At 45.0% G+C, this 18221-nt stretch overlaps 1 protein-coding gene across 1 annotated transcript in view; it reads left to right on the plus strand.

The window, feature by feature from the left end:
• Window positions 1-18221, plus strand: part of LOC311231825 (interferon-induced protein 44-like) — a gene marked incomplete at its 3' end in the record, with an annotated part of 41703 nt that overhangs the window by 13580 nt on the left and 9902 nt on the right. Inside the window, exons 4-7 of the mRNA XM_084318447.1 lie at window positions 3913-4065; window positions 4406-4470; window positions 4587-4614; window positions 6486-6645. Coding sequence (XP_084174573.1) covers window positions 3913-4065; window positions 4406-4470; window positions 4587-4614; window positions 6486-6645 — 406 coding nt within the window. The remainder of the gene's footprint in view (window positions 1-3912; window positions 4066-4405; window positions 4471-4586; window positions 4615-6485; window positions 6646-18221) is intronic.

Genomic DNA, 18221 nt, shown 5'->3' on the forward strand with positions numbered 1-18221 from the left:
CTCTCCCTCTCTCTCGCTCGCTCGTTCTCTGCCTCTCTGTCAAAACCCGTTTGAGGAAGTGTCGGGTTACACTATGCGCTACAACCATAGAGGGGCCGTTACTGCAAATCAGTACCTTATTCACGTCAGTAATACCGTCAAATCAGAACAGCTTAGTTGAGTGAGGGAAGATCTCGTGAACTCGAGACTAGACTGATGAGTCAATATGATAATTAACGACACAGACCACATTGATATAATCCCCAATTGCTAGGAAACAATGCTAAACACTGGAAAAGGCCATTTATAATGCATGGAACCATTAACCCTTTATCTGCCAGGGATTATTCTGATCTTAATCCCCTCTCTGCCACCACTATAAGTCTATGGAGATGTTCCCCTTCTTTGCAGGGCTATAACTTTTTAAATTGTATTGCTAAATTGACATTACTATGGCCCATTCAACGTCAAGTATCTATCGTTTAGGACAGGGGTCAGCAACCTTTTTGACATGGAGTGCCTGTTTGAAATATAGTTGTAACTAGTGTGCCTCAACAATATTCCATGCATCGTAATTTCTTTTTCTCATAATCAGGTCTTTTTAATGATAATTTTTACATTATTACATCATTATTGTTATTGTTATTATTAACAATATTATTATGATGGTTGTATCAACCCTAAATCTGAGTTGGGGCGGGGGGGAATGCAATGCAGACAAACAGCTGCATACAGTGCGACCATTTCACTCACATTTGCCCATTCATTTTTGGACACATCAAAATGTACGTGTGCTGTCATAGCTCCACCTACAGGCCTAATGGAGAACACCAGGATGTGAATGGAGGGTGAATGTGAGGTATATCGTGTAAATAAGTTTTGATTGATCGCAAGACTACACTGTAAAAAGAAATATAATAATAAGTTACCAGAACTTAAAAATATTGAGTTCAGTTACTGTGCATTAAGGTTTTCAGTTTTCAATCCATAATAAGTTAACAGAAAAATAACTACACAACCACATTATTTCAACCTAATACAACTATGTTTATTGTCATTGTTTTAAGAACACAAGTTGACTTGGTAATACTCACATTTTGAATAAATTTTTTTTTAACATGTGCAATGTTCAATGAAATAGAAAAATAAATAATACAATTTGTTGATTAATCCCACTGGTCACAATGGTGACCGTAATAATGTTTTTGTTATAAGGCTCTGCAAATGTTACTGAATGATGTAGCAATGTATTTCCAGCTAAATTGAAATAATAAACAAATAAAGGGTCTCAATTAAATATGTGGTAGTAAAAAGAACCTGTGGGAGGATTTCAACAAGATAAATGCGACAACAGTGCATTTAAAAAAATTATAATTATAATTTTCATTTTTTTTTTTTTTTAATGCTGCCCCCTGTGCCTATGCAAATGCCCCCGCGTGCCTATGCAGGCACGCGTGCCTAGGGTTGCCTACCCCTGGTTTAGGATGTAGCAACGTTCTACTTTTTCATTCACATATTCATACAAAAATACGGTCTAAAGTATAAATATGTTTTTATCGTTTTCTGCAGCATTCTGCAGAACGCGAGTTATAGCTATAAATACATATATTACATCATCAAATGTAGTTTGATACCGATTGATTGTCATATTAAAACTTTCAATTGTACAAGGTCCTAAACGTCCTGCCTCATCATCTGCTGGTGACCGGGGGGGGGGGGTTTATAAGTCCGTGGCCGACGTTAAATCATTTATTTAGTATGGGCGATAGCGCTCTTGAACCGTTGGAGAGTTGAGAGGAGATCAACAGGAGATCCCAAGTCTCCATGGGTAAAATATGATTGCCATCACAGATTTTTGAAATATTGATCTCAAAGACGCCTTACGGCGTCATTGGCAGATTACGCATGGCGGAGAATGACGTGGGAACACGTCATTGGCGAATAAAGGGTTAAAGAAAGTTGATTTAATAAAAAAAAAAACTAATTTAATCAGATTAATCACTTCATTCAAATTGAAGATTTAGTATGAGGATATTTAATTTTTTTATATATATATATATATATATATATATATATATATATATATATATATATATATATATATATATATATATATATATATATATATATTTTCTTTTAAAAACTTCCGTTCGAAAAACCCTGACGAAGTTCGAATCCCAAAAACAGGCTTCGGGGACAGCCTTACTGTGGTGTTCCACAAGGAAGCATACTAGGACCGTTACTGTTCCTAATTTATGCAAATGACATGTCGTCAGCTTGTGACTGCAACTTGTTCCTGTTCGCGGATGACTCAGCCCTGCTGGTCTCTGACAAGAACAAGTTGCAGGTTGAAAAAGTCCTCAGCTCTGAACTCGGCAGAATCTGCACCTGGCTCGCAGATAACAAACTATCATTACACATGGGCAAAACAGAGTCCATTCTCTTTGGATCAAATAACAAACTCAGCAAGACAAACAGCAAGACAAATTACATACCTGGGGTCCATCCTAGAGGCATATCTTTCCTGTGACAAAATGGCAAACAATGTAATCAAAAAAGTCAACCAACAAACAAGATTCTTGTACCGGATCTCCTCTCTGGTAAACAAGAATACCCTGAAGACTCTAGCAGGAGCACTCATTCAAGGGTACCACGACTATGCTTGCACCTCATGGTACCAAAGCACCTCAAAGGCACAAAAAAAAATATTACAAACATCACAAAACAAACTGGTCAGACTACTGCTTGACCTTACTCCTAAAACCCACCTCACCCCTGCCCATTTTGACAACCTAGGATGGCTTAGAATAGACGACAGAGTACAGCAACTTGCAATGGGCCTGGTCTACAAGATACACTACACCACTCAGGTACCCATGTACATGTCGAGGTACTTCCCAAAGGTCAGTGACTACCACGACCACAACACCAGAGGGAGTTCCACAAATCATGTGCAACCCAGATTCGGCTCAAACAAGGGACTAAACACGTTTCGCAATTATGCCACATCAATGTGGAACGCCCTACCCACAGCCGTAAAAAAAAATGAATCCCTATCCACCTTCAAAACCACTCTCAAAGAGCACCTACGGGAGGCTGCAATTAGAAACTGGCACCCGTAAATGTCCGAACACCCCCTCCTAATGTACAGTTTCCTCCCCCTCGTATGTATATATTTTCTGTTAGGATCTCTGTTTAACAGTACTGTATATTTGCATATCTTGTATGTCACAAATGTAACAGTACTGTATGTCATAAATGTCACGATTAGATTAGATTAGATTTTTATATCTGTATGTTGTGTATGTCATAAATGTCATGCATTTAAAATGGTGTCCCCTTGATGTAAACAAGACGAAAGTCTTTCTCTGGTCTGCATCCCCTTAACAATTGTGTGTATTGAGCTGTACTGTACTGTACCTGTAGTGGCCGCTTGCCGCTCCCCAATGAATCGACAAGCGTCACGATGCACCCACTTAGATATTTCCTAATTCAGCAATCAAAGTTGTGGATGTTGAATGAGTTGAATGTCCAAGCTGCAGCCGTAGTTTGCAGGGTTTTATTGTCCAAAGGAAAGATGAATGATGATGAAGTTGAACAGAACAGTTGTCAATTGTTTGTTATAGATAAGCAGTTCCAACAGTGAACGCAGGTTTGAAAGTGAATCCTCGGCAGGTACATGCCTAGGCTCTGATTAACAGAGCCCTTTATAATAGAGGTGGTGTGCCCCCTAGTGTCCAAACATAAATACACCGTTACCATATAATACAACTTCTAATAATGTCGGTTTTGGCTTCTACAGTACCCATTCTGCAATCTGTTAATCAAGTTTTCAAATCAATTTATTTATTTGTCTTTGCTGCCCTCTTGTGGTCATAAAACGATTATTGCAGTTTTAAAATGTAAAAGGATACATTACTATCCACCCTACAGTTCCGTACTTACTCTGTGAAAGCTGGAAGAGATGGCAAGACTCTGCCCATAGTCCTGTGTGATACGATGGGATTGGAGGAAGCCACGGGGGCCGGACTTGATGTGACAGACGTTAGCAGCATTCTGAAAGGTCACATTCCAAACAGATATCAGGTGAAACTTCCTCTTACATTTCTGTATAAAAACCTCTTAATTTCTTTCAGTAAAATATCAACATAGTAATTGTTGAGCATATAGAAATAGTTTTGTGGGGAGCTCCAGTAGCTCACTGCGTACCTCGAGCGCTATTTCGGCGCCGGGGACAACCGTGCTCGTCACGGATCTGGGGTTTAGCGAGTTCGAATCCCGGACTGCAGCCGTGCCTTTCCCAGAGTGTCTTCCCCCCATCTGTACCCCATTTCAGCGGAATGGCCAAAGTTAAAAAAAATAAATAAAAATAGTTTTGTTCCGATGAAACAAATAATAATTGTATTCCTTCCCATGTCTGGCTTAGTTCAACCCCTCAGCCCCTATGCAAGCAGAAGCCATGGGGTATTGCAAGACTGTGAGTCTGAGAAGGTGAGTTCTATTTAAATCAGTTACCTGAGTCCATATATCAAGGAGAAGGTGAGTTCTATTTAAATCAGTTACCTGAGTCCATATATCAAGGAGAAGGTGAGTTCTATTTAAATCAGTTACCTGAGTCCATATATCAAGGAGAAGGTGAGTTCTATTTAAATCATTTACCTGAGTCCATATATCAAGGAGAAGGTGAGTTCTATTTAAATCAGTTACCTGAGTCCATATATCAAGGAGAAGGTGAGTTCTATTTAAATCAGTTAGTGCTACTGGAAAAAGATCCTAGACATTAAAGAACGTAGAGATCAACAGTCTTTGGCACTTTATCAAAAGAATGTCAGCCACAGCTTGGATAATTTGATTTTACCTCATTTTATATTTTATTTTATCTTAGTTACTACTACAACTACTTATTGTTAACATTCTTGTATTCATTGTTGTTTCTTAACACTTTGAGAGCCACTCACGGCTAAACTCGTGTTTATGATAGTTACGTTGAAAGTCACTCACGAGATTTCTCGGAATTATTATTATTATTTTTTTAGCGATCTGAAATCATATTGCATCACGCGAGCCTGCCCTAGCCTACCCAAGGGCCGCCGGCGATCAGATGTGAAAAAAGCGCCCCCTATCGTCTCCCAGATGGTAAATCACCCTTTTGGAATGGACTCAATGAAAATGGATGGGGAAAAAAAATATTCCAGTCCACATTTCACTTCTCACCCATGCAGCCGGAGTACCAGAGTTCATTCAGGGGGCTCTGAGCCCTGCGGATCATGAGTTCTACTGTATACACGTTAGATCTATACACTTATCGATTTTTTCGAATGGTGATCAGGAACTGGAATATACCAGTTGGATACCATCTGATGTCAGGTAAGGAATCTATGTTATCAGTGTTAGGATAATCAGACTCGTTTTCATGAAGATATAAGCTTTTTTGTGATATGTGCTCCAGCTGTTTCACTGTAAAATCCACGAGGAAATGAAAGCAGCTATTATCAGCGCGCGCCTCGAACGTGCGTGCGTGCACGTATACTATTGATCATCTAGCGTTTATTTGAAAACGATTCATAAATAGGCCGACAAATATCAACGTTCTGGAATATTCCAGTAAAAGGCGATTATCACAGAATGGGCTGTTTTTCACCTCAAAACGGGTGCTTTTCAAAATGCTCTCAAACGGAAATTTAATCTGCCTTGACAACACTGACTGGAAAATGATTCTTTGATAAGCGACGGGCAGATTAGAACATAGATTAGGCGATATTAACGTTAACATTGGCGCCGATGGTGGCATTCAAGCACTAAGTAGTGCGCCCCCTGGTGGCACTGAAAGTGTTAATTGTGCACTGTTGAGTCTGAGCTCGAAACACAAAAATGTCGTGACCTGCAATGCCCCTGTATTGTTGTGTATTTGACAAATAAAGAACTTGAACTTGAAGATGGCTGGCATCACAACAGCATGGGCGCGTATTGAGTACCTATAACTCCTTCCAACCCCAGGAATACTGCACAGACCCTCATACTGTCTAACATCCAGATATTCAAGTATGACTATATCGGGCGGCTGGGTAGCGTAGAGACTCTGGGTTCGATTCCAGCTGTCAGCGGTACCTCCGGCTTCGTCAGTCATCCCTACGAACACAGTTGGCAGTGTTCAGTGTTCACGTGGGGTATGAGTCCTGGTCGTTGCAAACAGCGACTCCTACTGGTCAGTCGGGCGCCTGTTCAGCAGGGAGGGGATCTAGTGGAAATAGCGTGAACCTCACCCGACAACCACCGTGAAACTCCTCGTTGTCGGGTGAAAAGAAGCGGCTGGCGACTCCACATGTATCGGCGGACGCAAGTGAAAGTCTACACCCTCCCCAGGCCGACAGTGGGGCAGTGCGCGCAGGCGCCAGGAAGGGAATTGGCATAATGACTCAATTGGGGGATGGGAGAAAATGATAATAAAAATAAAAAATAAAAGGTATGACTATGTCTTCATGAGCCGTTCTGTTGGGGCCTTCCAGGCGGTGGAGGCGAGCTGCCGCCTGGGCGTGCCGCTGTCCTGCGTGGTGCCGGTGAAGAACTACAGTGAGGATCTGGAGCTGGATCTGTGCTGTGACATCCTGCTCCTCAGCGCCGTTCGCCAGATGCTGCGCTACGCAGACGACTACTTTGATGACATTAGTGATCATCAAGACACGACTAGGATGGCTTTTTGGGGCAGCTCTGGAGGGGAAGCAGTAACTCCGTTGTGATATTGCCTTTATGCTTTGCTTAATAGGTAGAATGCAACCATTACGTTTTTTTTTACGCTCACCCTGTGGTATAATCTCAGTTTTGGGGAACTCCTTATTTCAACAATATTTAGGTAATTAATTTCGATTATAATCGATTCTAACATATTCAAATCGATGCATCGAATCGAACACATTAGAATCGATGCATTTCGATTAATCGATGCATCGTTACACCCCTATACAATACAGTACGGCTCAATACAAAACAACTGCTAAGAGGACGCAGACCAGAAAAGGACTTTTGTCTTGTTTACATCGAGGGTTCCCCATTTTCAATTCATCAGGACATCTATGACATACAAGACATACAGAACTGTGTAGTAAAAAGATCATAAAAGATATATACATCCGAAGGGGGAAGAAACTGTACATTGGTGGTGGGGGAGGATTTAGTCATTTACAGGGGCCAGTTTCTAATTGCAGCCACCCGTAGGTGCTCTTTGATAGCGGTTTTGAAGGAGGGTAGGGATTCACATTCCTTCACGGTTGTGGGTAGGGCGTTCCACATTATTGTGGCATAATTGCGAAACGTTTTGAGATATAGCATAGCGTTAAAATGTGTTCAAGTGCCCTGAAAAAGGCATAAAATGTCTTTCTGGTTTACTTGTGTCCTCCTCAGTTGGTTGTTCTCTTTCACTATTGGTTCCTCTGTATCAGATTTCACGAGGGTTCACTGAAAAAGCCCCAGAATCAAATGTACATATGTACTGTTTTTCCCACCAGTGACAGACGGTACTCAGTGACAGACTGACATGCTAATGTGAGAGCTGCTTGATTTCGGCCTGTTCTTTTGAGTTCATGGTCTTAATCGAATGTGTGTTTTGTGGAACCCACTAAACTTATGGGCCATTGGATAGGGAGAGTTGACAGGGACCATTGAAGATTAATGGGAGGCTATTACAGGAAATAGAATGATAGAATATTTTTATCAATCACATTTGACTAGGGATGTTCGATATTGGCTTTTTTACCTATATACCGATATTGTCCAACTCTTAATTTCCGATACCGATATCAACCGATACCGATATATGCAGGGTTTCCTCCCCCAAAAAACTGAATAATTTCAGGTAATTAACATTACATATCTCTTGTTGTGGAATTAACACAACATTATGCATACCTTTGACAATAAATGAAGAATTTGTTCTTACTTGCTTGCCTGGGTAAATAAAGGTTGAAAAAATGTACATTTATTTAACCTTTTTAAATGTAGATTTTTTCTTTCTTTTTTTCTTTTTATAACCGATACCGATAATTTCCGATATCACATTTTAATGGCAATATCGGTAGGCCGATAATATCGGACATCCCTACATTTGACATATACCCGAAATCTGTCCTCTGCATTTAACCCATCCCGAACAAATAGGGACTAGTTTAGTAGTAGACTAACACCTCACAGCAAGAAGGTCCTGGGTTTGATTCCCACTGGGGGACCAGGTTGCCGCGTTGCCAGGTACCCATGTGGGGTATCTCCCGGGCCTTTCTGTGTGGAGTTTGCATGTTCTCCCCACGTGCTCGCAAGGGTTTCCCCTCCAGAGAAAGTTCAGTTCAGTTCAGAGTATTTATTTGCCACATGGAATCATACAATCAGAGTTTCTTCATTACACAATCATAAATATCATTCCATGGACAAAAGGAGCAGGAAGAAGAATAAATCTTATAGTTACCTGCCCCTTATTCCTAAACTAAACAAGTATTTACTTAATGGTCGGCGTACAACCTAATTTACACAAATAATAATTTATACCATTATACAAGAAACACACAATCCACAGTTAAACAAGAACAAATTTAATAATAAAGAATAAACGAAAGAAAAAAAAGAAAAGATCTCACTATTCAGATCACAATTGATTTTTATACTGACTACATTTTTTTTTTTATATAATTTATTTTTAATTGATAAACACTATTACATCCCTTAAGCTCGCTATGGAGAGAATTCCACAACTTTACACCAATAACTGAAGAGATAAACCCATGGAAAAACATGCAGAACAGATGGCTAACGTTGTTGTGTCCCTGACTAAGACGGACAGGAGCACTTGGATGGGCCACCGGGTACGGCCCCACGCCACAGCCCTTGGCTGCCCTTGGGTTGGTCACCGGGTCCGGCCCCACGCCACAGCCCTCGGCTGCCCTTGGATTGGCCACCGGGTACGGCCCCACGCCACAGCCCTTGGGGGGGAAGGACAACGGGATGGGTCAAGTGCAGAGACACATTTTCTTCTGCCACTCCAAAAAAATGCATGTGTGTGTCGCTGCATGACTGTTGCAATGTGTGCTACGAATAAGACTTCTTCAAGTCCAATTTAATGTTAATGTTAATCCTTAACATTAATTAAAGAAATTATGACTGCAATGGGCAGTCATAGTCCGGGACCAACTCCAGCCACAATGTATATACATAGCCTGCATGTCTTTATTCGATACTCCTACTAAGGCATAATAAAACGCAAACATGGTGTGTCATTCTTTGCAGGTCCCCTAAAACGGGGGCGAGGGGCACTACGACTACGACAACTCTAAAAAACCATCACATTTCTTTCTCTTAAAACATAATAGAATAAGTTATTTGAATATCTTAGTTTGTTTTATAGGATTGTACGGAAGCCGAGAACGGCCACGTATTTATTTATTATTTCATTGCCGTAAAAATTCACTCGTGTTCTTTTAACAGTTCAACTAAAATCTCACTGTATATGTTTAACATATTTCGTCCAGATTCTATATAATTTTTCTACCTGAATTCTAAGAAGAAATGACATCTTTTCCATTATGTATATGTCATGAAATACATCTATCCATTCTTCCACTGTAGGTACTTGTGGCTTTAACCATTTTCTTGTGATAGCCTTCTTGCTTGCTACCAGAAGTATCAATATCAATTTCCTATCATTAAAATCCCACTTTTCAAGAAATGTTTCCTAGGTTTATAAGGTGTCGAACTTAAAGGGGATGTTAATCTCAAAAATAGCTTCTAAATTTCTGTAAATACCCAGAATACATGTAAGTGGTTAGCTTAATTTAGACCACAGGGTCTCCAGCACCCTACACCGATCCCCTGGTGTCTTTTTTGTAATGAGGTGATAAAAAAAGTGTAGCAGGGTGGATTATCCCTGCTTTATGGGAGTGGTTGTACACGGCCACCTGGTAGCGGGACGCAGTAGAGCTGAGTCTAGCTGGATCCCCGACTGTAGGCCAGGAACGTCGAACTGGAGGTCGGGCAGCAGGAGCGGATGGGGCCCAGGATTTACTAACCTGGGGGGTGGTACTCTGGTCCTCCTCGCCCTCCAGGGCGGTCAACAGTAGCTCCCCACACACTCTCACTTCCCCCAGTACCTCCGTTAGCCCTCCCACACCTGGTGACTGTTAGATGAATAATGATTTTCGCTCCCCCAAAGCAGTACCCTTCCTTAATGACCTGTAGAGACCTTTAACGCTGAAATAGGGGTGTAGGTGGGGAATGGTTAAATAATAATAGCATTACCCGGACCAAAAAGGGTTAAATACACGGACTCAGTAATCGACACACACAGTGCTCCCATCCAGTACTTGTTTAGTGTCGATTAAGATTCAAGTTACAGATAAAAGTGTTGGCCTCAATGCTATACTCCTTAGGCACCAAGTGCTCTCATTCAAGTTGCAGACTAAAGTGTTGCCCACGTCTGGGCTAGTATCATCAGTAACAATACCTTCCTCTAAGGGTTTACATATACTGTTGCATTACTTTAACAACGGGAAGGAAAGGGTTCATTGAATGGGAAATGGTATAATTGAACATGCACGTTATAACACTCAAACGAAAACGTTACCAAATGAAAGTCCTAGCTAAAGCCGGCTTAAAATGGTTGGGGTACCCCTGGACGCTGCTGCTAGCGTTAATTTCAAACAACATTTATCTTCGCCCTTAGGTACTGTTTCAGCACTCAAAGTGCCGCTGTACTTAACCGAGATGGCGGGCCCACTCTCACCACCACTCGTCCGGGTGGTAAGATGGCCGTCGGGCGATCCCGCGATAACAGCCAGCGGGCCGGGGTAGGCAGCTGGGGCAGTGGCGTGGGCTGGAGGAGCGTGCTGTGTTGTGGCGACCTCTGCTGGGAGAAGAGGCGTCCTCTGCGGGGCTGAAGGGATGAGCTGGCGCGCGGCCTAAGCTGTAGGCTAACCTAAACACAGCTAAACTGTGGGTCTTGGTAGACCCTCCTGCTGTCGCCTATATAGCTAACGCACGGTGGTAGGGCGGCTACGTGGCGTAGTGGGCAAGGCGCTCGCCACGAAATCTGGAGACGCTGGGCTTGCCTGTTCGAGCCCAGCGCTCCACATTTGCTTTCAGTTTAGCTGGTCGTTCATACTAATACACATTGGCCGTATTAGGGGGTGGGAAACTGATGGGTGGGGATCGGGCGTTGTGGACAGCGACTCCTACAGGTCGGTTGGTGCGCCTGCGCAGTAGAATCAGGAAGTGTCGGGGGCAGCGTGAGCCTCCCACGCGTTACTCCTCGCCACTAGAGATCGAGCTGCGCAGGTGAAAAGATGCGACTGCTGTTACCTCAAGTACCGGAGGGGACTTGTGCTATGTATGACTTAGTCCACATTGCAGCCGGCTTGTGGGAGGCAAGAAACAGCGTTCGTGACAGGGGAGGGTTGAATTGGATGATACGAAATTGGGATGGGAGGAAAATATTATTATTATTATTATTAATTATTATTATTATTATTATTATTATTATTATTATTATTATTATTATTATTATTATTATTATTATTATTATTATTATTATTATTATTATTACTGTATATGCTTGACTCAGGACAGACCATCACCAGCACACTTACGCTTGTAGGCAAACAGTTCATCCCTTATGAGAGGGGGGGGGTACAGTAGTGAAGTCATTATGAGAGAGGGGGGGGGGGTACAGTAGTGAAGTCATTATGAGAGAGGGGGGGGGGGTACAGTAGTGAAGTCATTATGAGATGGGGGGGGTACAGTAGTGAAGTCATTATGAGAGGGGGGGGTACAGTAGTGAAGTCATTATGAGAGAGGGGGGGGGGGGTACAGTAGTGAAGTCATTATGAGAGAGGGGGGGTACAGTAGTGAAGTCATTATGAGAGAGGGGGGGGGGGTACAGTAGTGAAGTCATTATGAGATGGGGGGGGGTACAGTAGTGAAGTCATTATGAGAGGGGGGGGTACAGTAGTGAAGTCATTATGAGAGAGGGGGGGGGGGTACAGTAGTGAAGTCATTATGAGAGAGGGGGGGTACAGTAGTGAAGTCATTATGAGAGAGGGGGGGGTACAGTAGTGAAGTCATTATGAGAGAGGGGGGGTACAGTAGTGAAGTCATTATGAGATGGGGGGGGGGTACAGTAGTGAAGTCATTATGAGAGAGGGGGGGGGGGTACAGTAGTGAAGTCATTATGAGAGAGGGGGGGTACAGTAGTGAAGTCATTATGAGATGGGGGGGGGTACAGTAGTGAAGTCATTATGAGAGGGGGGGGGTACAGTAGTGAAGTCATTATGAGAGAGGGGGGGGGGGTACAGTAGTGAAGTCATTATGAGAGAGGGGGGGTACAGTAGTGAAGTCATTATGAGATGGGGGGGGGTACAGTAGTGAAGTCATTATGAGAGGGGGGGGTACAGTAGTGAAGTCATTATGAGAGAGGGGGGGGGGGTACAGTAGTGAAGTCATTATGAGAGGGGGGGGGTACAGTAGTGAAGTCATTATGAGATGGGGGGGGGGTACAGTAGTGAAGTCATTATGAGAGAGGGGGGGGTACAGTAGTGAAGTCATTATGAGAGAGGGGGGGGTACAGTAGTGAAGTCATTATGAGAGAGGGGGGGGTACAGTAGTGAAGTCATTATGAGAGGGGGGGGGGTACAGTAGTGAAGTCATTATGAGAGAGGGGGGGGGGGTACAGTAGTGAAGTCATTATGAGAGGGGGGGGTACAGTAGTGAAGTCATTATGAGAGAGGGGGGGGTACAGTAGTGAAGTCATTATGAGAGGGGGGGGTACAGTAGTGAAGTCATTATGAGAGGGGGGGGTACAGTAGTGAAGTCATTGTGAGAGAGGGGGGGGTACAGTAGTGAAGTCATTATGAGAGAGGGGGGGTACAGTAGTGAAGTCATTATGAGAGAGGGGGGGGTACAGTAGTGAAGTCATTATGAGAGAGGGGGGTACAGTAGTGAAGTCATTATGAGAGAGGGGGGGGTACAGTAGTGAAGTCATTATGAGAGAGGGGGGGTACAGTAGTGAAGTCATTATGAGAGAGGGGGGGTACAGTAGTGAAGTCATTATGAGAGAGGGGGGGTACAGTAGTGAAGTCATTATGAGAGGGGGGGGGTACAGTAGTGAAGTCATTATGAGAGAGGGGGTACAGTAGTGAAGTCATTATGAGAGAGGGGGGGTACAGTAGTGAAGTCATTATGAGAGGGGGGGGGTACAGTAGTGAAGTCATTATGAGAGGGGGGGGGTACAGTAGTGAAGTCATTATGAGAGGGGGGGGGTACAGTAGTGAAGTCATTATGAGAGAGAGGGGGTACAGTAGTGAAGTCATTATGAGAGGGGGGGTACAGTAGTGAAGTCATTATGAGAGAGGGGGGGGTACAGTAGTGAAGTCATTATGAGAGAGGGGGGGGGTACAGTAGTGAAGTCATTATGAGAGGGGGGGGGTACAGTAGTGAAGTCATTATGAGAGAGGGGGGGGTACAGTAGTGAAGTCATTATGAGAGAGGGGGGTACAGTAGTGAAGTCATTATGAGAGAGGGGGGGGGTACAGTAGTGAAGTCATTATGAGAGAGAGGGGGGGGTACAGTAGTGAAGTCATTATGAGAGAGGGGGGGTACAGTAGTGAAGTCATTATGAGAGAGGGGGGGTACAGTAGTGAAGTCATTATGAGAGGGGGGGGGGGGGTACAGTAGTGAAGTCATTATGAGAGAGGGGGGGTACAGTAGTGAAGTCATTATGAGAGAGGGGGGGGGTACAGTAGTGAAGTCATTATGAGAGAGGGGGGGGTACAGTAGAGAAGTCATTATGAGAGAGGGGGGGGGGTACAGTAGTGAAGTCATTATGAGAGAGGGGGGGTACAGTAGTGAAGTCATTATGAGAGAGGGGGGGTACAGTAGTGAAGTCATTATGAGAGAGGGGGGGTACAGTAGTGAAGTCATTATGAGAGAGGGGGGGGGGGTACAGTAGTGAAGTCATTATGAGAGGGGGGGGTACAGTAGTGAAGTCATTATGAGAGAGGGGGGGGGGTACAGTAGTGAAGTCATTATGAGAGAGGGGGGGTACAGTAGAGAAGTCATTATGAGAGAGAGGGGGTACAGTAGTGAAGTCATCATGAGAGAGGGGGGGGGTACAGTAGTGAAGTCATTATGAGAGAGGGGGGGGTACAGTAGTGAAGTCATCATGAGAGAGGGGGGGGGGGTACAGTAGTGAAGTCATTATGAGAGAGGGGGGGTACAGTAGTGAAGTCATTATGAGAGAGGGGGGGTACAGTAGTGAAGTCATTATGAGAGGGGGGGGGTACAGTAGAGAAGTCATTATGAGAGAGAGGGGGTACAGTAGTGAAGTCATTATGAGAGAGAGGGGGTACAGTAGTGAAGTCATTATGAGAGAGGGGGGGGGGTACAGTAGTGAAGTCATTATGAGAGGGGGGGGGGGGGTACAGTAGTGAAGTCATTATGAGAGGGGGGGGGGGTACAGTAGTGAAGTCATTATGAGAGAGGGGGGGGTACAGTAGTGAAGTCATTATGAGAGAGGGGGGGGTACAGTAGTGAAGTCATTATGAGAGGGGGGGGGGTACAGTAGTGAAGTCATTATGAGAGGGGGGGGGTACAGTAGTGAAGTCATTATGAGAGAGAGGGGGGGGTACAGTAGTGAAGTCATTATGAGAGAGGGGGGGGTACAGTAGTGAAGTCATTATGAGAGAGGGGGGGGTACAGTAGAGAAGTCATTATGAGAGAGGGGGGGGGGTACAGTAGTGAAGTCATTATGAGAGAGGGGGGGTACAGTAGTGAAGTCATTATGAGAGAGGGGGGGGGGTACAGTAGTGAAGTCATTATGAGGGGGGGGGGTACAGTAGTGAAGTCATTATGAGAGGGGGGGGGGTACAGTAGTGAAGTCATTATGAGAGAGGGGGGGTACAGTAGTGAAGTCATTATGAGAGAGGGGGGGTACAGTAGTGAAGTCATTATGAGAGGGGGGGGGGTACAGTAGTGAAGTCATTATGAGAGAGGGGGGGGTACAGTAGTGAAGTCATTATGAGAGAGAGGGGGGTACAGTAGTGAAGTCATTATGAGAGAGGGGGGGGTACAGTAGAGAAGTCATTATGAGAGAGGGGGGGGGGTACAGTAGTGAAGTCATTATGAGAGAGGGGGGGTACAGTAGTGAAGTCATTATGAGAGAGGGGGGGGTACAGTAGTGAAGTCATTATGAGAGAGGGGGGGTACAGTAGTGAAGTCATTATGAGAGAGGGGGGGGGGTACAGTAGTGAAGTCATTATGAGAGGGGGGGGGGTACAGTAGAGAAGTCATTATGAGAGAGAGGGGGTACAGTAGTGAAGTCATCATGAGAGAGGGGGGGGGTACAGTAGTGAAGTCATTATGAGAGAGGGGGGGGGTACAGTAGTGAAGTCATCATGAGAGAGGGGGGGGGGTACAGTAGTGAAGTCATTATGAGAGAGGGGGGGTACAGTAGTGAAGTCATTATGAGAGAGGGGGGTACAGTAGTGAAGTCATTATGAGAGGGGGGGGGTACAGTAGTGAAGTCATTATGAGAGAGAGGGGGGTACAGTAGTGAAGTCATTATGAGAGAGGGGGGGGGGGTACAGTAGTGAAGTCATTATGAGAGGGGGGGGGGGTACAGTAGTGAAGTCATTATGAGAGAGGGGGGGGTACAGTAGTGAAGTCATTATGAGAGGGGGGGGTACAGTAGTGAAGTCATTATGAGAGGGGGGGGGGTACAGTAGTGAAGTCATTATGAGAGGGGGGGGTACAGTAGTGAAGTCATTATGAGAGGGGGGGGGTACAGTAGTGAAGTCATTATGAGAGAGGGGGGGGTACAGTAGTGAAGTCATTATGAGAGGGGGGGGTACAGTAGTGAAGTCATTATGAGAGAGGGGGGGTACAGTAGTGAAGTCATTATGAGAGGGGGGGGGGGGTACAGTAGTGAAGTCATTATGAGAGGGGGGGGGTACAGTAGTGAAGTCATTATGAGAGGGGGGGGGGTACAGTAGTGAAGTCATTATGAGAGGGGGGGGGTACAGTAGTGAAGTCATTATGAGAGAGGGGGGGTACAGTAGTGAAGTCATTATGAGAGGGGGGGGGGGTACAGTAGTGAAGTCATTATGAGAGGGGGGGGGGTACAGTAGTGAAGTCATTATGAGAGAGGGGGGGGGGTACAGTAGTGAAGTCATTATGAGAGGGGGGGGGGGGGGTACAGTAGTGAAGTCATTATGAGAGGGGGGGGGTACAGTAGTGAAGTCATTATGAGAGAGGGGGGGGTACAGTAGTGAAGTCATTATGAGAGAGGGGGGGGTACAGTAGTGAAGTCATTATGAGAGGGGGGGGGGTACAGTAGTGAAGTCATTATGAGAGGGGGGGGGGTACAGTAGTGAAGTCATCATGAGAGAGGGGGGGGGGTACAGTAGTGAAGTCATTATGAGAGAGGGGGGGGGTACAGTAGTGAAGTCATTATGAGAGAGGGGGGGTACAGTAGTGAAGTCATTATGAGAGGGGGGGGGGTACAGTAGTGAAGTCATTATGAGAGGGGGGGGGGTACAGTAGTGAAGTCATTATGAGAGAGGGGGGGGTACAGTAGTGAAGTCATTATGAGAGGGGGGGGTACAGTAGTGAAGTCATTATGAGAGGGGGGGGGGTACAGTAGTGAAGTCATTATGAGAGGGGGGGGGTACAGTAGTGAAGTCATTATGAGAGGGGGGGGGTACAGTAGTGAAGTCATTATGAGAGGGGGGGGGGGTACAGTAGTGAAGTCATTATGAGAGGGGGGGGGGGTACAGTAGTGAAGTCATTATGAGAGAGGGGGGGGTACAGTAGTGAAGTCATTATGAGAGAGGGGGGGTACAGTAGTGAAGTCATTATGAGAGAGGGGGGGGTACAGTAGTGAAGTCATGATGAGAGAGGGGGGGGGGTACAGTAGTGAAGTCATTATGAGAGAGGGGGGGTACAGTAGTGAAGTCATTATGAGAGAGGGGGGGGTACAGTAGTGAAGTCATTATGAGAGAGGGGGGGGTACAGTAGTGAAGTCATTATGAGAGAGGGGGGGGTACAGTAGTGAAGTCATTATGAGAGAGGGGGGGTACAGTAGTGAAGTCATTATGAGAGAGGGGGGGTACAGTAGTGAAGTCATTATGAGAGGGGGGGGTACAGTAGTGAAGTCATTATGAGAAGGGGGGGTACAGTAGTGAAGTCATTATGAGAGAGGGGGGGTACAGTAGTGAAGTCATTATGAGAGAGGGGGGGTACAGTAGTGAAGTCATTATGAGAGGGGGGGGGTACAGTAGTGAAGTCATTATGAGAGGGGGGGGTACAGTAGTGAAGTCATTATGAGAGGGGGGGGTACAGTAGTGAAGTCATTATGAGAGGGGGGGGGTACAGTAGTGAAGTCATTATGAGAGAGGGGGGGGTACAGTAGTGAAGTCATTATGAGAGAGGGGGGGTACAGTAGTGAAGTCATTATGAGAGGGGGGGTACAGTAGTGAAGTCATTATGAGAGAAGGGGGGGTACAGTAGTGAAGTCATTATGAGAGGGGGGGGTACAGTAGTGAAGTCATTATGAGAGGAGGGGGGGGTACAGTAGTGAAGTCATTATGAGAGAGGGGGGGGTACAGTAGTGAAGTCATTATGAGAGAGGGGGGGGTACAGTAGTGAAGTCATTATGAGAGAGGGGGGGTACAGTAGTGAAGTCATTATGAGAGAGGGGGGGTACAGTAGTGAAGTCATTATGAGAGAGGGGGGGGTACAGTAGTGAAGTCATTATGAGAAGGAGGGGGGGTACAGTAGTGAAGTCATTATGAGAGAGGGGGGGTACAGTAGTGAAGTCATTATGAGAGAGGGGGGGTACAGTAGTGAAGTCATTATGAGAGAGGGGGGGTACAGTAGTGAAGTCATTATGAGAGGGGGGGGTACAGTAGTGAAGTCATTATGAGAGAGGGGGGGTACAGTAGTGAAGTCATTATGAGAGGGGGGGGTACAGTAGTGAAGTCATTATGAGAGAGGGGGGTACAGTAGTGAAGTCATTATGAGAGAGGGGGGGTACAGTAGTGAAGTCATTATGAGAGGGGGGGTACAGTAGTGAAGTCATTATGAGAGGGGGGGTACAGTAGTGAAGTCATTATGAGAAAGAGGGGGGGTACAGTAGTGAAGTCATTATGAGAGAGGGGGGGTACAGTAGTGAAGTCATTATGAGAGAGGGGGGGGTACAGTAGTGAAGTCATTAT

Source organism: Notolepis coatsorum (assembly GCF_963971535.1).
Source record: "Notolepis coatsorum genome assembly, chromosome: 7".
In the NCBI taxonomy this organism is placed as follows: Eukaryota; Metazoa; Chordata; class Actinopteri; order Aulopiformes; family Paralepididae; genus Notolepis; species Notolepis coatsorum.